This window comes from Pocillopora damicornis, chromosome 2 (genome assembly GCF_964200805.1).
Source record: "Pocillopora damicornis chromosome 2, jaPocDami1.2, whole genome shotgun sequence".
Lineage (NCBI taxonomy): Eukaryota > Metazoa > Cnidaria > Anthozoa > Scleractinia > Pocilloporidae > Pocillopora > Pocillopora damicornis.
Genome location: NC_142671.1, coordinates 7,110,164 through 7,133,634, shown reverse-complemented (window position 1 = coordinate 7,133,634; position 23,471 = coordinate 7,110,164). Strand labels below are relative to the sequence as shown.

General features: G+C 37.1%; 1 protein-coding gene and 3 long non-coding RNA genes across 5 annotated transcripts; 1 reads left to right on the top strand and 3 right to left on the bottom strand.

Annotated features, from left to right (window-relative positions):
- Positions 1 to 4,637: 4,637 nt before the first annotated feature.
- On the bottom strand, positions 4,638 to 19,524 carry LOC113675793 (uncharacterized). 2 transcript variants are annotated; one of them, XM_089195046.1, is made up of 17 exons: positions 19,330 to 19,524; positions 18,299 to 18,776; positions 16,480 to 16,620; positions 16,136 to 16,252; positions 15,297 to 15,431; positions 14,258 to 14,380; positions 13,738 to 13,974; positions 13,444 to 13,572; positions 12,897 to 13,016; positions 12,596 to 12,718; positions 11,970 to 12,095; positions 11,502 to 11,711; positions 11,056 to 11,254; positions 10,062 to 10,223; positions 9,385 to 9,626; positions 8,544 to 8,972; positions 4,638 to 7,533 (listed from the first exon to the last, which is right to left on the bottom strand). In XM_089195046.1, exons 2-17 carry the CDS (start codon positions 18,366 to 18,368, stop codon positions 7,283 to 7,285), a joined length of 2,814 nt encoding a protein of 937 aa, XP_089051172.1. In that variant the 5' UTR covers positions 18,369 to 18,776; positions 19,330 to 19,524; the 3' UTR covers positions 4,638 to 7,282. The 2 variants fall into 2 exon arrangements, with proteins under 2 accessions (XP_089051172.1, XP_089051173.1); XM_089195047.1 differs by lacking the exon at positions 13,444 to 13,572.
- Positions 17,127 to 23,090, top strand: LOC149049709 (uncharacterized). Its single transcript, XR_016183281.1, has 2 exons — positions 17,127 to 17,239; positions 22,770 to 23,090. It is a non-coding gene; the product is annotated as an uncharacterized LOC149049709 (long non-coding RNA).
- LOC113675791 (uncharacterized) lies at positions 21,102 to 21,691 on the bottom strand. The gene is made up of 2 exons (XR_003446645.2): positions 21,556 to 21,691; positions 21,102 to 21,308 (listed from the first exon to the last, which is right to left on the bottom strand). It is a non-coding gene; the product is annotated as an uncharacterized LOC113675791 (long non-coding RNA).
- On the bottom strand, positions 22,193 to 23,322 carry LOC149049708 (uncharacterized). Its single transcript, XR_016183280.1, has 2 exons — positions 23,195 to 23,322; positions 22,193 to 22,882 (listed from the first exon to the last, which is right to left on the bottom strand). It is a non-coding gene; the product is annotated as an uncharacterized LOC149049708 (long non-coding RNA).
- Between the last annotated feature and the right edge of the window lie 149 nt (positions 23,323 to 23,471).

Genomic DNA, 23,471 nt, shown 5'->3' with positions numbered 1-23,471 from the left:
TGTTGGTCATCATAGTTAATTAATGCTATTTAACTCATTTCTATGTTTTTCAGAAACCACTGGTTGTGTATTAAAATTTGAGAATTTATTGATGCGTTCGCAACACAATCCTACGATCGTATGATAAATCCCTGTTTTTCCCCTGAAACCGGTCCCAAATGCATATCTTACTAATTGAAAAAAAGTTTCTCCTGGTCAGTCTCTGAGTTAAAAGATGGATTGCTAAATTTGAGAGATATTTCCATATTCAGTTACAAAATGATAAGAACAATAAAATCAGTTTATACTCAGCCTCAGGCAGTAAGCATATATGGCATTCAAAGTGTGCTATACCCTAAGAAGTTTAAACTCTTGAGATAGAATTCCGCTACCATGAGGTTAACCGAGGGGAGCTCCTGACCCCGTTTCACGCGCAAATTTTAAAGTAATTAACACCTCAAGTGTATTGTAAACAGAGTTTTACGCCTCATGAATTTAAAAGGAAAAAACTTCAAATCTCACCTTACCTTGCCTGTCTGCACTATTCACACATCACGTTTCTATCCTTTAACACCCTTTACGAAAATTTGCAGATGGAATCTGTGTAAATGATGTTCAATTTTGTCACTGTCATCAATTCAAATTTCGGCCAATGCATAGTTTACACAGTATATTTCGCGTCCATTGACAGGGATTTAGCAAATAATGCTTTCTAGCGCAGTTTACTGATGTGCTCCGACTTGAAGCTTCATTCCTAAAATGACCATTCTATCCTAGGTTAAAAAGCATTAGAATGATTAAATAATTCCCCACATGTTTAGATACATAAACCCTTGTTTGTAGTTAACGACTGAATCAGGACGGGGTATCGGCTGAGCTTGTGAACAATAATCATAGTGAATTTACGCAATGTAAATCAGTTTAGCTCGGGTTTAGTTCACCTGCTTTGCCCTCTATATAATCCTTTCTCAAGGAAGAAAGTCAAGTCTCATCCTATCCGGTGCATAAAAACCGGAATTCAAGGATCCTCATCTCAGTTTTTCAGTATTCTAAGCAAAACATAATCGACAGGTTTTTCTAAAGAGAATGTGGTGGCGTCACAGCAACTTTATGCGCAAAAAAAAAGTTAAAACAGTTGGTTCAGAAATAAATAGAAATTTATTCGGTGTCATTTTTAAGGAAACAAGCAAAATAGTTTCGTAGTATGTCTCCATCGACAAACTGTGAAGAAGCCCCCTAATATTTACAGTAGCAAGGATTTTTTATTAACTTTAGCCAATGACTTGAGTTCGATGTATCTCTTGTTCGAACTCCGAGACACATACGAGACAAAGGAACAATCATACTAGTGAGGTAAGTTTGCTTTTTCTACAATGAAATAACAAGGCCGGTGAGGCACATGCATTCTTATATACCCTTTCTCACACCAAGATATATACACGCGCGTGCTTAAAGCACACGCACTCACACAAATACTCATAGAAGCATTACTAATGACTACTGGATGAAACTTGTTGGAGATCAAAATTAGTAGATGGAACTAATTAATACATGTTAATAGAGGTCATCACTTTCTTTTAGAATAGATGGAGAATACTTGACATGAGATATTCATCATTCTTAAAAAGTGGATCATTGGATAATGCAATTCATAAGTTTCATTGGCTCAGCCATCATGATTGCAATCATAGGTTGCGAGCCATTACACCATGCGCGTGCACGAGGACGACTTAAACCGGAAGCGTTTTCGTACACTGTAACATTCCGTTGGTTCTTGAAAAAGAGTTTGAATGATTTATCTGTATTTTAGGGCATTTTTAATAATGCAATTATTCCATTCGCGCTTATCCGGTACGAGTTGCCTATAATCATCTCATCTCGGCCCTACGGGCCTCGTTGGCTATCCATCATTTCATATCAAAGGCGCTCCTGGAATAACTGTTTGATGGATTTCCAAGTTTTAGGACCTAGGACTTTGATGCTGAAAAGTCATCTATTCGTGCGAGACTCTGACAGAGCAAAAGATTTGGGAGCCAGTCTAGTGTTAAGGGTGGTCTAGTGTTACGGAGGCTCATTGTTACTGTTACACGTGAGGCTGTTTCAGAGTCAAAACTCAGATAGTGGTTAAACCTCAAGAAGTGGGGGAAGCACTCGACAACGTCTCGCGTTTGTCCCTACACTTCTTTCGTGCTCTGGCCGCTTCCTGTGTGGTTTACAACAGAACAGAGCACAGCCAAGGCTTCTCCCTTTGTTAAGTAAATAAACCGTTACTTGTTTTTTTTTTCCTTAGGAAATGCTGTCCCTAAATCTTCAAGAATCTTGAGTAGTACTCAACGGCTGTAGCTGTATAACTGGATTAACTAGACCCTGTGAGCAGGGTAACTGGGATACCTGGATGGTATTGGATCCTTGGAATCAAGTGTAGTGATACCACGGGTGTCGGACTAGTATACTGAAATAGTGAGCTCAAGTCTGGCCAATGGCACCTATTTCAAAACATAGGCATGCTATGCATGCAAGAGTTTTTTTTTGTAGGGTGGATTACTTGAAACATTGTAAGTGGTCTACATTATTACAAAAGGAAAGAAGAGTATTAACTCGGAAAAGAACGAAAATGTCTAATCACCTTACACACAGGTATTTTGTGGTAGATTATGTGTGTTGTGCGAATAAATGTAACCAAAAATAAACTGTATTGGTGCCACGGATACCTGTTAGTACAAAATGTAGACAGCAGACTGCAGACCGGGTACAAAATATAGACTGCAGACTGCAGAGTGGGTACAAAATGCAGACTGAGCATCTGAAGAGTTTTTACGTCTGGTATATAATAACGTCATCTTACAGCTTACCGAGCGTCACGCAATCGCTTTTTCCGCGATCAGCCTTCACGATTATTTGCACTATTGTGGTAAATTCCTGGCCCATATCTTGATGAAAATCGATCGTAATAAAATTTCAAGCTTTAAATATAGTCTTCTTACTTTGCACGCGAGTTGGTTGGTGTGATGTCTGTACAGATTTTACCAACGTAATAAAAGTAGATGACCTGAATAACAGTGATGGTAAAGCAAGCTTAAAACGGCAGAAATCGCCAGAAACTACAACGGATACACAGGGTATGAGTAAGTTTTATTGATTTTACGAGAATAATGTTAATATTTTGAAATATTTATCGTTGTAAATCGACCATTTTTCGTTCCCTATACTATTCCTTATAACGTGTTCAAATTTTCTACGGTTCTTCTCGTTTTAAATACTTAACACCGAGTCACACAACGCGTGACGCGTTCATGAATTTATGGTTGGCTTTTTCTCGAGGCGTGAGCTTGGGCCGCCTGTGACAAGACAATTTCGTAAACAATACTTGACATAATAACATTATACACAAAAAACACAGGATTTTGGATCATGTATTTATTAAAAAAGAATATCCATACAACTACAATGAAAACAAACATAAGATTCACCTTTCTGATCGTGAGATTAGTACCATTCGCACTGTTATCGTAGCTACGTTCCCTGGCATTAAGTGAATCTAAGAAAAGCTTTTCTTATGTACGTTGAAAACCTCGAAATAACAACTCGCTCAAATGGGCTCTTTTCATCAAAGTAAGCGGTCAGATAACAAGCTTTACGCTGTGGAAGCGAGGTGAGGTATTTTTTTTGAGAATTTGACGTATTTTTTTATTCCTTAGAGCGGTCGTAAATATTCCCATACAAACTCTTATAATTCCGCCATGACCGTTATTGCGTAAGATGATCATCTCACAGCTGGAGCTTGGGCCGCCTGTGGTGAATCCAACATGGCGTCTTTCTTCACAAGCAGTTTGCATCCATTAGAGTTTTGTTCTTCAGTCTCACGGTAGTAGTGTTGTTCAATAGACTGCATAGAGTATATGCAGTTTGGTTTCAGATTTCAGATTTTGCTCTTTACAACAAGTGCACGTTTTTCAACTACGACATTGGCATACAAGGCATACAAGGCATACGAGGCATACAAGGCATACAAGGCATACAAGGCATTCAGGGTTTTCATGGCTTTCAAGCGTTCGCGACTCAATCCGTTCCAGAATTACCACTCAATAACGTCTTTTAGTGTGGATTGGCCGCGCCTTAATGCTCCAGGTAATCGTAATCCAAACACGTTGGAATACATAACGACTGACAAAAGAGTTTTATAATCAAAAATCTCGTTATTCGTCATGTGACCCGGCCCTGTCCGTGCATGATAACGTCAATCATCATCAAGATAACACGCGTGATCAGCATGTGAACACCTCATTAGATCACAGTTAGTTGTCATGGTCTTGAGGATATTATTGCGCAATTTTCCTATTTTGTGGCGGAGGAAAAAAAAAAATGACGACAAAAAAACAAGGCATTTTATGACTGGGCTACCACAGGTACCCCAGTAAAAACCCGCGGCGTATTTAAGAGGCGGATCTAGAAACCCCCATTTGGGTAGTACAACGAACCGAATATGGGTGAGGAGCCCTGACGTCTAATATCCGCTAAGAATTGATGTTAGAGTATCGTCAGAATACAACATCCCAAAACCTGATCCCAGATACCTAAATTATAGACTTGAACCAGAATAGACAAGGTCCAGTCTATGTCTTTAGGGATTGTAACACGCAGCAAGACCCACTATCGTATTTAAAGCACAGGTTTCTTTTATTTATGCAAGTATATACAAAGCTGGTTATTTATAACTTAACTTCAAACTATTTAATATATCTCTAATTGGGCTCGTATTATTTAATCAATTTTAATTACAAGGAGATAATAACACTTAATACCACTGCTATTCAGTTCTAAAGTATGTAGCTCTAGGATATGATACACGGGTAAAGAAAAACTGCTAATATACGAAAATAACATTAATTCATCTGGTTCTTAAGGTGAAACGAAAATTACACTATTGAAATACTTTTGATTTTCAATATGAAATTCTGTTATAACCAATTTCTTGTTATAAGTTAACAATGCAGCAGAAGTAACACATTACAATGACTTGCAATGTTTTTTTCTTTCGTAATGTTTGTGCGAGTTTCTCGCTTTTTGATTGCCACCCTGTGAAGTATTTGTCAGAAAATAAGTGAATTCTCTATCACAGTACGTTTTGTCATTTAAGACTCAAACTTTGAAATGATTAACAATAACATCAACAGCTAAATAACTTAAACAAAAGAAACTGCTTTGAACACATCTTCTTACGGAGTTCTTCCCTTACAACCATACCGCACAAAATATTACAGCCAAGTTATTCATTCTTGTTTAAGACGTGCGTAGCTGGCTGCTTCGAGGAAGTTTTGGAGCAGTGAAACTGCGACGTGAGTAGGTGGCAAAACCTTTGAGGTTCTGCCGTCATTTTTGCGAGCTCTTCTGCTGATCTGGACGCCTAAAAGGCTAATTGTTTTTCTGCATAGACCCTTTTACGTAGTTTGAGACTTTTATCACCTTTAATATTTTTTTCTTACATAAATATTTTTAACAACCAAATTTTACTCTATCATCTGGTTCCGCCAAGCTAAAATAAGTTTAATTTCACCAGAGTTTAATTCATTCGGCGAAACAAATAATAAAAATAAAGATGCTGAGCGATTTACCAGTTACACGCTGTGTCCTGCACAGCATTCAACAAAATTAATCAAGAGTACAAAAATAGGACAGGAACGGGGACCAGCCTAGCTTCCCGTTACAAAAGCTATCAAACTAATTAATCAATTTTTTTTTGGACCAGTTATTCTTGGGGGGGGGGGGGGGGGGGAGAAAGAGAATATAAGAACTCTGCCATAAGAAGATGTATACAATGTCTAGGAATAACTTTTCTTAAATGTACTTCTCTTACTGACGCAACAATCACCAGTTATACCTAATTAAATATATTTCATCTTAGGCTCTACCAGTAATATTGTAGATCATGTTATCTATGTATTTACACTATTTAAAATAATTAGCTTGACTCTTGATATTTTCAAGTCAAGTAGAATGCTCGGTTTGACAAGCTAGCTGTGCAAGATATTGGGCACTACCGAGCATTTCTCGTGCGGCCAATGGCAAATGAGTAATTTTGTAGCCTTTTTGATATCACGACCACATTTGACATTTTTCTATGCCCTTTGCAAGTAAGAAAACCACCGAGTATCTCAGTTGACTAGGGTTTAAACCGGTGCCTGCAGTTTATAAAAGGTATAAAGAACTAGTTCACATTCCAATCCAGAAAATTTCTCCAGGTATGACAAACATTTCTCCTTCTGTTAAATTTGTAACTTGTAATTTCGTTTTTTTTTACTTTGACCGGAATCAGGATGTCAAAGCACTAAGGTGGAGTTCCCGCCACGACCTGAGTTCGAAAAATTAAATCCCAGTTGAAATTGGAACTCTTGATAGAAAGCTAGCGACTGTAGCACCCTTCCACTATTTGTAACACATAATACTCTCTCTTTCTCCTTAACTTCACCCTTTTATCATTCCAAACGAGGGGTGGTTGGTACTGATTGTATTTCGTTTTTTGATATCTATCAAATTTCGGTGAGTAGTCGATGAGTCTATAACTTATTGTTCTCTTGTATGCCTAAAGCCATAATCGAGACTTGTGGCAAACACGTCATCAATTTGTTTCGTTTTTTTTTTTTTCTTGGCATCTAATAAGCCACTCTAGTTTCGATCCATTTCTTTTCCTGTAAGGTCAAGAAGACTTGAGGTTTATTAATCGCAAGGTTTTCACGACTATTAATTTTAGTTTAACGGTGGTTGAAGACACATATTACGATGTTAGTCATATACATTAATCAACATTAATATAAAAATGATCATCACAGTTAACATGATGATCAAAATGTATTTAAATAAATACTCGTGTTTCTCAACTTACCTCTTCACCACTATATTTTGATGATGAAAGAAATACTTCATAATTGTTTACAAATTTTCAGTTGTTTATCTTAAAATATACAACAATCTATTTGGAAAATATGGCAGTTACGATTAAAAGTAGCATACTAAACATCTATTATCAAAATAAGTTCTTTAAGGGGATGATTAATGGCTTAAATTATTGGAGATATCACACATGGGCCTTCCTTTTTTAGCGTACTGTGTGCGCTGCACAACAAACCCACTTAAATATATCAGTCTCGCCACAAAGGCAAGGTTCTAAAAGACACAAAGGCTCGCATACACACCAAAAAGAAGTAAACATTAAATGAGAACCTTGAGTTCAAAAGGATCTCACTCAATCTAACTTAGCACTCAAAAAATACTTAGTAGTGCAACATAACAGTAAATTCTACAAACTTCAGGCAAATTCAACCCTTTCACGCGATCCCCTGTCATCAAACACTTTACATCTCTCATCATCGTCATCAAAATCTTCTTCCAGAGGTTTGGAAGACATGTCTTTGTAGTAGCTGATACTTTTTCCACGGTAGTTATTAGAGCGGCTCCTCGCATACCAGATGGCCAAAACGACAAGGATGATTACCAAGCAAATTACAATGCCAGCTATGCCAGCTATGACACCACCAGAGAGAGCTTCTGCTGTATCGCCTGAAAATTACAGTTATATTCAAAATTAATTGCCTAATCATCAATAGATCTAAAAATTAAAAATAAACGAGCAGTCAGTGTCTTGAATTCACCACTAGGTTGTTCTCCCTAGTGGACTTCTCCGATAAATTTCCCTGGAAATTCGTTAAAAGAAATTTGCGATATAAGTAGATAACTTTCCCTGGAAAGTCATTAAAAGAAGTTAATGATGTAAGTAGTTAACTTTCCCTGGAAAGTCATTAAAAGAAATTATTGATATGAGATAACTTTCCTTGGAACGTCATTAAAAAAAATTGGTAATATAAAATAACTTTCCCTAGAAAGTCATTAAAAGAAATTAGTGATATAAGATAACTTTCTCTGGAAAGTCCTATAAAGAAATTGGTGATATAAGAGGATAATTTTCCCTGGAAAATCATTAAAAGAAATTGGTGATTACAGATATAAGATAACACCCTTTAGCCAATGTGTGTGTAAATTCATCACCTGTATGTTTTGAAATTGCGAGGATAAGTTTTATGCCGATTATTTTAAGTACGCTTGAAAACAGCGACCTCTCATTGCTCTCACTGAGAATGTTTCAAGATGGTTTCTGTTGCTATAGGTGCTTCCTAACAAGGGTATTTCAGTAATACAGAATTAAACTGAATGCAAATCCTGAGCTGGATATGAGTCTGATTAGCAGTTTTGACTTAAGGGTGCAAGGGGGAATATCATATTGATACTTGCATCCAAACAAGGGTTGGAGGGGGAACACAACTATTAAAAAAAAATTAATTTGCCCATGTCACTCACTTAGCCACAATCCACCAAATGAATCACATAAAACTAAGCTCAACATTGGCGTAGATTGTTTCAATACTCTAATCACCTCTTAACCTGGATTTTGGAGATTGCTGGCATATTCATCTTTTCTTCTGTTGGAACATTTTATACACATATGCCATAATTTGTTAACCAATTGAATCAAACAGAACACAGAGTTAGTATTTATGATTAAAAACCCTTACCTTTCCTCTGAAAAGCCACAACTGATCCCTTTGTGGTAATTACAGGAATCTTTGTAGTAGACGAAGTTGGGGCATTGGATGTATCTGTAGCATTTATAGAAGGGGACTTGGAGGGTTTTAACACAACATTATTAGATCTTGTTGATGGTTTTACCATTTTCTTTGTGGTTACAGGCAATTGTGATTTGGTACTAGCTGAAGTTGCTTTCTGTGTGGTTTTAGTACCTTGGGTGGCTGTTGTTGGTTCATGTGTAGAAGAGGCAGTTGTAGGGGCTGGCTGCCACGGGGCTTCCTTTCCAGTGCATGTTGTGCCATTAGCAGAAATATTCATTCCATCAGGACATCGGCATGTACGACTTTTGGGGTGAACAGCTGCCAACAGGCAGAGGTGACTGCATCCTCCATTATCAACCTTACAGGGATTAGTATCTGAAGAAACACCACAAAATGACATTTATCATTCATCTCAAAGTAAGCCCATGATCACCCAATGTGTAATAAGCAGACATGGTAGTGAAATTTCCTATGCCATGTTCCTGTAGAAGGAGCACTCACTTTTCCCTTTGATGTTGTGCACTCACTTTGATGTTGTGCACTCACTTTGATGTTGTGCACAAAGAAAAAGCAAAGCAGCAAAACCAGGGCTATTATGCCAATTTTGGTTGATAAGATAACTCAACCATTTGTTCCTCATTTCCTTCTGTAATTTAAGTGTATGTGGGCCAATCCCTTCTCCTTTTGGATTAGAATTTTCTGATCAGTACACCCATTTAGTTTCATTGGGAGTTTCCTGCTTCCCCTTATGAAAAGATTATACAACCAATAGTATTTACATTATTACCATTAGGCTGACGGAGAGGATGAAACACTTTGATATCCATATGAGACCACAGCGTATCCTTGATCTTTTGATTAGACCCACTGAATTTGTTTAGCTTTTTAATTCCCTTGTCATTCTTGTACCAATCTGTATAGTACAACTGGTTCTCAAACACACCCAGCCCAAATGGATGATGCGGCACAATGCTAGCAATGAGACGACGGTCGGAGCCATCATACCTACTAGATTCTATCTTCTTCAGTCTGAAAATAAAAAATTGTTTCCAAATCAAAATTGCTTCCTTGTAGGGAAGTTAGGGATTTTTTGTCCCATGCTTGTGACAAAACAAACAGTTTTGATAAATCTTTGTAGTATTTTGAAAGTTGTACCAAAATCACTCTGCTCTGGGCCCTGCTTTACCCAAAAAGAGATCTAAAATGAAACTCTGAACACCTAACGTCTGATCCAAAATATAAGTTTCACCATTAAAATGGACAGCAAGAAATGTTAGATATCCTTCATTTGATAACCATGATGGTCTAACCAATGACCAAAGTTCCTAAATTGCAGACGAAGCCAATTGCAATTAAGAGTGGTGGTCAGTATTCAATAGTTAATATTACTGCTCCCACAACTTAGAGATTTTACACCATTGATATAATGCCTTAACTGTGTAACCTTTAGAAGAAAAATATTACCTTGCATCAGCCCAGTAGATTCTTTCCAGGGAGTAATCAATTGCAAGTCCATTTGGCCAAGCTAACCCTTCAGAAACAATGACTTGTCTTGTATTTGGGTCTCCATCCATAGCTGCCTTTTCAATCTTTGGGTTGTCCCCCCAGTCAGTCCAGTAGAGATATCTACAAATTAACAGAAAACTAACCCTTTACCCCCCTTACATCAGTATCCATATTCTTCAGACTATTCACCATATATTTCCCAAGGTGCTAACAAAGAGAATTTGTTTAAGAATCAAGAGCTGCTTTAGTTGATGTCAATTCCTCAATTCTCTTAATCTTAAGGTTTGATTCAAGGGTGCTATTGTACAGAGAAATTAGATGCTAGTCACTCTTGGGGTTAAAGGTTAACAGGGAGCTCATACACTGCAACAAACACTCCTTGACGGTTGGCTAACAGTCTACAGTCCAAGGCTGCTTATGTTTCAGAAATTACACTGGTTTCATTAAAATGCAAAATTGTTTTAACATGTTGATCTCTTTCTGTGTGCATAACCATGCATGCAACTAATTGTACAAGCACAATTTTGGATCTCACCATGCAGTATCTCTCAGTATTATTGAGGATTGCATGACAAGGATTTCCCTAACAGGTTGAAACTTATTAATTTTTCTCAACATTCTTATCAAATGAGATCCAAGCACTATTTATAACCTTTCCTGGATCCTCAATGTTTTTCCACAAAAAGTTTGAAAGAATAACTTTACATCCTTTCAATTTTATCCTCTAAAAAACAGCTTGGCTAAAACCTTCCATTTACAGAAACTATAAGCTCTACAAATCCTCCCACTGTCCCTTCTGAGTGTCACCTCGAGCATTCTCAGGAATGTTAATGTTGAGCTTAGTTGCCCATTCACAAAGTAACCTAATTCAGAGTCTCAATATAATTGATTGAACACTTAATATCATTAGATCTAATGATTATATAATATTTCAAAGCAATAATTAACACACCTTAAGAGAGGGTCCACAACAATGGCTCTTGGCTCATCTAGTTCAGAGTCAAAAAGTGTCAGTCTGTGAGAACCATCAAGTTCTGCCACCTCAATTCTGTTGAAGTGCCCATCTGTCCAGTACATTTTTTTGCCAACCCAGTCAATAGCAATTCCATCTGGAGTGTTAGTACTGTTTTGTATCAAAACCTCACAATCAGCTGAAGTAAAAGAAATAAATCAGTATAAGGGTAAAGCTTGTGAAACCAAGGAAAATGATAGTTAACAACAGAAAGAGACAAATGGTGATTAAATTCTCTTACACTTCCCTGATTGCAAAGTTTTGACTTGAGAGTTTCTTTTTCTGTTACCCATCAAGTAATTGGAATATCTTTACTAAAACACACAATCTGTAATATTCTTATGACAGATACATGTAGGTACTAGAGAATCTCATCACTATCATACCTGCATCTCCTCCATGGGTGGGAATTTGAGCACGACAAATCCTCTCATCTCTGACATCTGTCCAGTACACATAGTTGTCATAGTAGTCATAGTCAATAGCAACAATGCCTTTCTGATTTTTCACAACTATACTGAATGCATTGGAGGTCCTATCCAGAGCCATCTTGTGAATACCAAATTGTGTGGAATAGAGCAGGTATGGTGTATTATCTGTGTGCATGAACAGGAACACAATGATTTAACCATTAAAAATGCCAAAAGAGCATTCTTTTTACTCCTAAGTCTTTTCTTCAATATTCAAAACAGACACATTTGTGGGTGGGCTGAAGAGCCCAGCCAACAACGACAAGAAATATGACAACAAGAAAACTTAATATAAACATTTTTTAGACCCATAAATACTCCATAGTCCCATAAACAATTACTGTTCATCAGAACACAGAGGAAAATCACAAGTAAAAAAATTACCTTTTGCTTTACACGTTTTCTTATCAGGCTCCAATTGATAACCTGCTTTACATAAACACTTGTAGCTTCCCTTGGTGTTTTGACAATCTTGACTACACATTCCGTACACTTTACATTCATCAATATCTGAAACAAACAAAAAAAAAAACAAAAAACCTCACACAGTTGAATCTGCTGATGTCCAACCAGCCATGTCAAAAAGAAGTTAAAACTTATTTCAAAATTGTAATAATTGGTTGACCCAGAAAACTGAAGATATCATAATTCTATCTCATGTTATTTTCTAACTATGAGGTGTGGTTTGCCACAATTAACTTGACTCAGCCTGGTTATCTCTTTCCTGTATGTACTATTTGATCAAATTCCTGCTTTGATGTTTCATTATGCAGCTTTAATGGTTTGGACTTTGATGGTATATCTTAACTGGTAGTAATTTCTATGTTATCAACTCAATAAAATTGTTTCTAGAAATAGAAACAATTAAAGAGCTGAAGAATTTTACATGCGATCTGAATAGACCAGGTCAACAATGGGAAATTGATGAGAGTTTCATTAGACTTGACAATATCTGCATGACTTGTAGAAAAGCTGACATCAAATCAAATGAAAAATGAAAAAAAATGTACCATCACAATTTTTCTTGTTTTCAGCAATTACATAGCCTGAATGACAGGAGCATTCAAAGCCAATCCTCAGATCATTACATATTTGTTGACAGTGGCCATTGTGATCCATACACTCATTGATATCTAAACAGAAGTACATAAAAAAATTAAATTAAAACAAACTTTATCACAATTCTGTAAAAGAACTCACTGGCACAATCTACTAAATATCATTTTTCAATGTGGAAAAAATTTCCACAAAAATACTTGTTTCCAGTGGCCTGCATTTTTATGGGCACACAGACCACTACATGTAACATACCGCAGTTTTGCTGCTCATCCTCCCCATCAGGACAATCTTTATTTCGATCACAGACTTTGGATTTTTCAACACACTTTGATGTGCTTCCACACTTGAATTGATCAGCAGTACAGTTAACCGCTAGATAACAAAAAAAGCATTCAATCCATTAATTCTTTAGTTGGTAACCCAGATCATTTACTTTCATTATGTAGGGCAATATAGATTGTATATGAAGGCAAAACATTAATTTAGAAGGGAAAAAACAAAAAGCTATGGAATATGGTAATTTTCTTGTAATAAAGATTATATGAAGAATAATCTTCATTCTATGCTATTTTTAGGAGTACTTTTTCTCCTAGGTATAATAACCAGAACACCTTGGGGGGTGAATTGGGAACATTCACTTTCTTTACAATGTACATAACTGCACTCAAAAAGAAAAAAAACTACTTGCCCCAGTACACATGAGGTTAACACCATTTCTCAAACCAGTTTTACCGAGGATCTTAAAAGTCATTCTGGCTACTTAACAGTAATATCTGGTGCAAACAGTTCTAAAACTAACCACAGAAACTAGTACTTTCATCTGACCCATCCTCACAGTTCAATAATCCATCACACTTTTTAGTATTTGGAATGCATTTACTTCCATCATTGCACAAAAACTGATCACCAGTACAGTTAACAGAAGAAGCTGAAACAACAAAATATGCACAACTTGACAAATGTAACTTTATTTCAAGTCTTCACTGAAGTCTTCTTTTCCCTTATCCTAGCTAATCACTGATAGATCTCACTTAATCATGGTAAAACAAACATCTTTCATGCCCTCTCATTCATGAACTATTTCTGTACTCACAACATCCAATCTCATCTGATCCATCATGACAATCATTTTCGCCATCACATTTCCAGTGACCACGGATGCAGGTTCCATCACTGCAGCGAAACCTGTTTTGTGAACAAACTTGTACCCTGCGACATCCATTTTCATCTGAGGCATCACTGCAATCAGAATCACCATCACATTTCCAACGTAGGGGAATACATTGCTGATTTTGACAAGTAAACTGGTTTGCACTGCATGTTTTAGCATCTAAAAGAAAGAAAATTAGAGTGTACTTAAACAGGTAACTAAACACATAATAAAGGTTTCCTTCGAGTCCCCCACAAGGAATCAAGCCCCAGACCTTTGAATTTCACTCTCTGATGCTCATCACTAAAAGAGAACTCCACCAAGAAAATGGCCATTGGGAGTACTGCCAAAGTCCTGGGGTTTAAGTTGCAGGGGAAGATGTTATCTTTGTTCCACACTTGTGACAAAAGAAATCACATCCTTCTTTCAAATGAATCTTAAGGGTCAACAAACTATTTCTTACCACAGTGGCGAGGTTCTTCATCGGAGCCATCGCCACAATCATCATCACCATCACAAACATATGACCAAGGCACACATTGGCCGTTGCTGCATGAAAATGTACCACTTGCACAACTTTCTTGTGCTGAAAAGTGTAAGCAATCACAAATTAATTTGAATTAGCCATGCACTTAATGCTTAAGAATAAAACTTGAGAAGACTGAGAGTTGGACTAAAAAAAGAAAACAAAAAAACAAAGCAGGGATAGAGATAGGGAGGAAGTTGATCTGGGACTTGGAATATGCTTGCATAGCCTATATGTAAACAAAACTTTTTACATTTAATCCTTACCATTATACAGGATAATTGTCTAATATGAACCTGTTTCTGTTCATAACTTGCCACCAAGAGGTATACTAGACTCATTGATTAGGCATCAGAAAGTTAAATCAAAAGGTACAAGATACAAATCCTTATGTGGAGAATTCATATTTTTTCAAACAATAGTTCTTCCATTAATTAGAAGATAATCTAAAATATTAGTTACACCCTCAATACTTAAACCATAAGCATGCTTATACTTAGTTTAATACTTTCAGTGCTTGGATAATTAAATCAATACTTCTCATTAGCCTTAGATCTGAACTAACAAGAGGTAAATTTAGTATACATGGTTTTTATAATGCCTACTTGTATGATTTGCAAATTTCTTTATTTTTCAATGTAAAGAAGTTATCATTAACCATAAAATTATCTGTTTAGTGTTGTTGCTCTTAAAAACGATATCTTCCCCCTGTGTAGACATGTTTACACTTTTTTCCTCTTTGCAGGATAAATGGACTTCAGAAATGGAAATCATCAGTCTTCCATGTGAAATTTTAGTAAGACAATATTGTGTTGTGAACCAAAAAGCAATTAAAAGGCCACAGAGAGAAAATCATATAGTACAAGTGCTTGCAAGGATAAGAGTCAGTGCCTTCCCCAAGGTTTGATATGGTTTTTTGTTTTTCTACAGGTTGGGTTGTAATTTATTTTAAATATCAAAATAAATCTAGAAGTACCCCGTCCTGAGCCATCACATGCCTCCTCATCAGAATTATCACCACAGTCATCATGTCTATCGCACTTCCAGCTGCTTCTTATGCATATACCATTATTGCATTTGAAATCTTGGCCACTACAGCTTACATTTTGTGCTAAGAAAATAAAATATTTGGCTCAAAGCTTAGATTTATAATAATAATAGTACAAAAATACATGGATTCTCCCAATTTATGGATTTCAGGCAATTGAGAATACCTCCTATGTAGGTACCAAATGTTACTAGGATATTTTACTCTTTAACCCGACAAAATCTGATTACTTCCCATAACAATTCCATGCCTATTTTTCTCTTGAGATCTCTTGACTAACAGACAATGGTTTAAACATAAATGTGGAACAGTTCTCATTAAAAAACATTTTCCCCGAGTCTCTTTAACCAATATATATGACTTTCCATGCCTTAAGGGTAATATTGTAATATTCCATACCTTTCAAGGGGGCTATCATACAATGAAGTTAAGAATAATTATAGGTTTCAATGTGAAGTGAACTAAAAGAAGTAAATGTCAGAGGAAGTTTAGAAATTACCACTTGCTTTAATCTCTCCTTGGAAGGAGTAGGTTTCTCCTTCATTAACGGAACTGGGTAAAGGAGAAACAAATTATTTCTAGGGTAATGGGACCTGAAATGTTGCGTGAGAAAAGTGTTCTGTGTTGTGGTCTCAATTACATTACTTAACTGATATGTTTGTCTCTATCCATTACCAGTTTCTAGAATATCTTTTGATATTGTTAGCAAAATCAACCCCACCTAAGGGTTAAAAGGTTAAATAACCATTGTTCAGCTGTTAACGTACCACAATTTAACTCATCAGAATTATCTTTACAGTCATCTGCTTGATCACAATACCACGATTGTGGAATGCATCGTCCATTGTTGCAGCGGAATTCATTTGCTTGGCATGTCTGGGGAGCTATAAGACACCAATGTAACAATAACTTCAACAACTAGACTAACCTGATGTCTGAGAACTGAAACCTCAGGGGCTACAAACTTAAGATTTGGTGGCCACTGATCACTGTTGTCCCTGACATCGGACTTCAAATTTCTTGCATATTTTCCTGATATTAAAATTTGCTACTTTCAGGCAAAAGATTTGTGCCTCTGTAATATAACTCTGTCAATTTATCATGTACTTACGACAACCATCCTCATCTGAATGGTCCCCACAATCATTATCTCTGTCACATCGCCAGTGCGCAGGAATGCATTGTTCATTTGTACAGGTAAACTGTTCTGATCCGCATTGATATGGGGTTGAGCTAGTGGGACTAGATATCCCTGTAAAAGAAAATGGCAAGACGAACAAGCATGGATATTATCCTTACTATCAGTATATCAACTGCAGACCTGAGGAGGCCTGGGGACAAATTCTCCCATAGCCTCACTTCCATTTTAATTAGAACAATTGTACTTGACACAATCCAATTATGACCAAGTGTTCTGTTGTGCCATCTCTTCATATCTTTTTCAGCCAATGAAATTAAAATGAGACAAGATGGCAGTAATGTTTATAGATTGAGACTGATAGCAAAGAATTCTTTCCAGCTGTTAATTAGAATTTCAAATCCGTGGTTGACCCTTCCCCATAATGGTTGGCTTTTAAGACTGCCAAATATCTGTTAACTATTTACATGTCTGCTTCCCATGAAATTTCGAGAACGACCAAACATTCCAATCATATCTGATTTGTTAAAAGAGGTTTTCAGTGGTCCAATGAAAAATCCGCTGGTACCAGTACTAGAAAAGAAATCGAAACCAGGATTAAGACTTTGGACCCGGCTTGAGACACATTTTCTAGTCATCCGTAGCTGATGCAATAAATCGCACGCGCCCAACATATGACGGGCAGCTGACTTAATCACCAAGGTACTGATGTCTGAGTCTTGAAAGCGATAAAGTAGGTATAAAAAAAGTAATCACCTAAACAGAACACTTTCCTTTCAGCGCCACATGAAACAAAACTGGAACAAAGCGAATATCGATCTCTGTGCTATCGAAACCCACGCTAAGAAACTCGTGCTCCTTCGCGCCAATACTGCAAACAATTGATATTTCGGAAAAAATACAACGCGGTTAAATTTGTCACATGATTGATGAACTATTTAAGAAATTTCAAAGAAGTTGCCGCCAAAAGACAAAGCATTTCAAGCAGAAGTAACACAAATTAGAACATAGCGCTAACAATTTCACACGATCTCTTTCATTTCCTCACTTCGATTACGACCTTTGTACAAATATATTGTAGACGAGAAACATCGACGAATAACGTTGTAAATATTTGAGGCGCCGAGGAAACACGACATAGGCTTTCACAAAACATAATATATTGACCTCCTACGAAAAGAATGATGAAATATCTTATGAATGGAAGAAGCTTACGCAGAAGCTTATCACCCACGTAGTAACCACGTAGTAAAAATTTGCATTCCAAACAACTATGAAGTGACAGACTTTCAAGACTTACCAAAATTAGAAATTACCTTTGTGCGATTAAAAAAAGTTCAAGTAGTTTAAAAATACAAGCAATACTTCAAAGTATCCAAAAGAGTCTGATTTTTTTAAATATGGGCTTGAACTGTCGTAAACCCAGGTGTGTAGTACGCATCACTGAAGAAATACCGCCAAAATGAGAGCCATAAATTTATCATAATTGTACTTTAAATAAAAAGAGAAAGACGTTCAGAAGAGGAAAACTTTGACTTGAAAACGAAATTCGGGAGGTAAAAACATAGCAATAGCTTGACAGGAAAAAACGGGAAAAAAACGAAGAGACTGTCGCTATCAATTAGAGAAGAAATACGCCACGGTACGACGTCAAGCGAGAAAATACTACAAATATCCAAATTTACAATAGAATACCTTCATATTTGATAAAATCATCTTACACGTTAACGTTTTAGCTTTGTAAATTAATTCCACTGCACGTGGTTCCAATGCTTTCAATTTCAAAACTCACCAGGGTGAACTGTAGTGAAGATATAAACTAAACAGTATGCCACATAGACAACTTCGGTCTGCACACTCATCCTTACGACAACGACTTCAAAGCGTTTTAAACTTCTTCGTAAATGTTCGTTTCACTAAACAATAGAAAATAGCTTCGTACTTTGGTAACTTTTGACTAAAAGAGACTCCAGCCACGCTGGACTGAGATGAACGTCGGTGTACTAATGAATGAATGGGCGCGATCTCAATGTTTTGATGATCAAGACATGCTCACGCGCATCAATTGCGCGGGAAAAAGATGATGCAATATGCCAGTCACACCTTATTCACATGTTGTGAGGGGGTCGAACCAACCTCCTTCGCAAAAATAGTCCCTTTACTCGATGTTAAGTTTAAAATTGGCGACTTTATTTCCGATCTTAAGGTTATTTCTTTCTTCTTTTATTCTTTCCTTCTTTTTCCTTTTTTTTCTGCGACGCCTTGTGCAGCTGAAACATTGGGATAAAAGGAAGCAGTTAATATTCGACTAGTCATTTCAGATTCGATCCAATACGCGTATGTTGTGAAAATTTCGTTTTTTAGCTAGTGTTCCTGTCACTTGTGAGGATCTTTCAGAATCATAACTCGAGGTATTGAATTATAATTTTGTATTTCGCAACTTCAACGGGAACATCGCTAAAAGCGTCACCCAGGGTATCTTCACTCGATCATTGCTTATAAAACTGCTGTCAGATTGTACCCTCTAATTTAAAATGTACGACGAATTTTTACAGCACTTTAGCAATACTGCCTCCTTTAGACCCAGACAGAGTTTTTTTTTCTGATCATTGATCGTCGCCATGTCAAGAGGAAGAATGAAACCGTTTCAAAAATGCGAAAATGATAAGATAGGCGCGCTTAGCAAATACGTCAACCAAGTCTTGTGACTCGTTATATTGACCAACTTTACCACGTTGCTCTTGAAAACGATGAATAACATTTGTTCGTTTCCAAGCGGAAGAGAATCCTTATCACCGGAACACTTAAAAGCTTCAACTGCACCTGTAAAGGTGACATGTTTCAGTTCGTTTTTCATTCCTTTAAGTTGGTATCTGCATTAGTTGAAGTTTTCCCAAGAAAGATACACTGTGTACTTCCTGCGGTAGTAAGACACGCTTTCACTCATTTCCTGATCGAACAAAAAAATAAACATCTTTGAATTTTTTATTCCCTCTTAACACGCTTGATTTTGCATCAGCTGGGAGGAATTCAAACTGCGACAAAATTTAATTGAATTTCTAGTGAATAATTTACGAGGGGAAGTCAAGTAGGATATTTCATCCTTTTTTTCAACATGAGACGACTCCAGCGAATGGTTAAAACGTCTATTTGTTTACACACACTAAAAAGTATGTCAGTTATTCTTTCTCTAAATCTGACAGTTTCATTGAGAACCTTTAGCTTCAGCCGTCAGCATGCATATTTATGTTTATTTTTCGACCTTTTTTACCAACTCGGTATTTTTAGCTCACTTAAGGTGCTAGTCTCGTCGAATTTGATATATTTTTGTTTTGAAATAAACCAATGGTCGGACTGAAATAGAATTCCACTTTATATGCACGTCATTTTACAAACAAACTTCGTTAAATTTCAACTATTTGCGTGTAACTACCTCCAAGCATTTTCCCTTAGTTTATGGCCGGCTGGCTTCACAGCCGGAATGAAAACACAAGCTAATCCTGATTTTCTGTTCTGCACTGAGCTTATTATTATTTACCCCTTTAGTGAACTATGTAGCATAGACATATTAACATGTCACGATAACTTGATGATTCAAACAGAACAGAACTAATTGAGGACAAAACAGTACCCCGATAAAATTCATAAATTCAGTCAAGATCGAAACTGCAGTATATGGAAATAAGTCAAGTTTCGACCCTGCTATCAATGTTTGTTATGTTTGGAATGATTACTATGCCAATTATCTCTCTGTGAAACTTTCGCAACCACAACATTACCCAAAAAGGCAAAAGCTTTCTATGTTGAGAAGCTAGGACATAGCATATTTATGTAGCAGTCAACTATTTGAGAATCTTCAGATCAGGAAAATAGCTGGAGAGCGTGAGGTAGCGAATGAAAAGGTCATGGAAAAATCGATCTGGAAAAGTCGATGTCAGGGGTGCTCAGAAAAGGTGGAATCAACCCTCTATTGACATGGGAAAAATATAGCAATCTAAATAAAATGTGTAATTTTTAATCATTCTCCGCAAGTTCCTACGTCATATTTCGGCATAATTTCCCTTGATTGCCGTGTCATTATTTCTACCCCGATTTTGTTTTGGGGGAGTCGTTACGTTAGTGTTATGGCTGATTACGTCAACAAAGCCACTCAAGCTTACTCGTGCAAAGAATTGACGTCGCTGTGTTTTCCGTCTTCTGAAGAGCTTTCTTTTCATTGTGATTTTGGTGGCTACAGGAGGTTCATCTGATTTAATTGTTCGATATTTTATGTAATGTTCAAAAAACGAGCAGGAGTGTTTTATCGGGTTTAAAACCACGAGGCGTAGCCGAGTGGTTTTTGACCCGATAAAACACGTGCTGCGAGTTTTTTTGAACGGCTTCACTTGACACTTTTTCGAGTCAAAACAACAGGGAAATGAAGATGAAATCGGCCTGTCCCATTAACCCTTTATCTCCCAAGATCTGATTGTTAATTCTCCTCTCTAGCTTTTACACAATTCCCGGCAAATAAGTTAGGCGAATTTGGTTTTAGATCAAGATAACAACTTTTACCTGATAAGTTTGGGTATTCTCATTAGTTCTTTGCTGGATAATGTATGGATCTCATAGTGAGAAGTTTAATGTTTATCACTTCTGAGAGTTACAGGTTAAAATCGGCCAGTATTTACTGCATGTTAAATCACTTGCCAGATTCAGTTTTTATTTCGTCGGAGGCTGCTTTCTTCGTTCGCTTATCCTAGACCTCTCATCCTCTACTGAAAGAGAGCCTGGAAAAGGCTAAAATCAGGACAAATGGGTTCCTGCAAATAGGTAGAATATTGAGTCCTCTTGATGCGGGGACTGAGCCTAAGAGTCAAAAAGAGTGGTGCCTCATGTTGTGCAAAATTGCACAAAGCATGAGAGGAAATTTCATGCAAGACGAAGCTAGCCTTCCACAAGCTTCTTTTTTATCGTCAGTTTCGAGCGAAGTATACCATCACGTTTGTGCAAGTCGTTTATCTTCATTATGGTCCTATAATGAAAACCTGGTCATGTCTGAGAACATACCTTGGTTAAGGCATCAGGTGATAAAACACTCGTCTTTCGTATTGTGTTGAGGAGCTGGTATAGTCGAATGTTTACTGAGACGAAGCGGCTGATAATCCATAATTACGATAATCTGAGAAATACTACTTAATGAGGGAATTGCATCATCGTTTTAATCAAAAAGTACTTATTTGAGAGCGAAAAGCAAAGAAATTACAACAGCCAATCAGAGCAAAGTAAATACCAAAAGAGCCAATGAGAGAATAAAAGGGGCAAGTTTCTAAAGAAACTGTGGTGCTGCGTCGGTGGGAGAGTATAGCAGGTAATTTAGTCTTAACAACTGAGTTGAAAACGTAAATTGTCCACCGTAAAAAGTTAAAAAGCTGACGTTTCGAGCGTTACCCCATCGCTGTAAGGGCTAACGCTCGAAACGTCAGCTTTTTTACTCATTACGGTGGCCAATTTACGTTTTCAACTCAGTTGTTAACACTAAATTACCTGCAATAAAAGCTTAGACTGAATGGCTTCAAGTGCGTGGAGACACGCACATTTCTTGAGTCACACGCGGAGTGTAGGAAAGCAAGTAATCCCGGTTACATTCGAAATACTATACTACTTTTATACTACTGGTAGACGCGGTCGACCTGTGCTTCTATCTCTATTGAAAAACGTGACTGGTTTATTAATAGATTCTCTTAGTTTCCTGTTAATTCGAAACTTTTTCCTTCCACCTCACAAATGAAGAAAATATTGTACTCCAACGATTGCACTGATTGTTATCTTTTTGTTTCCAATTCTATCAGTTTAAAATCACGATTCCGCCCTTCTGCACGTGAAAGTCGTGCTAAACAGTGCCAGTATGCGCTCCAAACAAATCAAATATACCGGTGTACACTGGCAGGAATATTATGGTCTCTTGGGAGTTTAGAGAAGCTGACAAACTAAGCTAATCAAAATTTTACAGCGCATTGCGAACGATAAGGATGGAGGAAATATTATCAACAAATATAGGAAAATATCATTTTATCACCGCCCTTCATCTCACATAAGGCTGAGTGAAAAAGTAAACTCTTAATCAGTGAGAGATAGTCCTCAATACCAGCGGCTTAAGTGGCCAGACTCGACGGCATATGAATTAAATTTTCCAATTTTCAAACCTGCTGCTATAAGTAGAACTCCTCAACAGCTTAACTGCCTCGAGAAGGTTCCTTACGTACATCTGTTTGGGTTTTCAGGGTATGCACTCGTGGCTGAGGAAGTCAGTGAGGCCTGAATACACCTAAACCAGCTTAAGGGTTGAGTCACTGCGGCGCCGAGCAGATGAAAAGTGCATTGATACCTGTAGGAACTAAAAAGCGCATAACATAATAATGATTTAAGAACCCATTGGCGTACTTCAATTCTTGGAAAGACTGGTATCCAGACCTTACACGGACATAGTGGAGCCACACAATAGAATTATTTAAGCCCTTTTCATGGTCTAAATAAGTCACTGAGAAAAATTATTACCATAGGCACAGTAACAAAAAGAAATTTAAAAAAAAGCAAGACAAGAGCATTTAGCCGAGTCGATGATGCAACACTTCTTAACTAGAATAATATAGATTCTTGCAAAAAAAGCTGCAATGGTACACGTTATTAACTACTGTCATATTTCCACCTCATTTTCTTTACTCTGCGTCAACAAGACCAACAGTTTTCACATGTCGATCGTGGAATCGTCTCCTACACATGGCGAAACAAGATCCATCCGGTCATGAAACGCGTCAGAAAATAAACCACCCTTCTCTATTCTTTGTCAGAAATAGCCTCAAATTCAAATTTTTGAATGACACAGTCACCACGTTGAATAATTGATCACAAATCGACCGATCAATGTCGGCGCTTACAACGGATAGTAAGAAGTAGACGTAAAAGTAGGCTGCCACCAGTGAAAC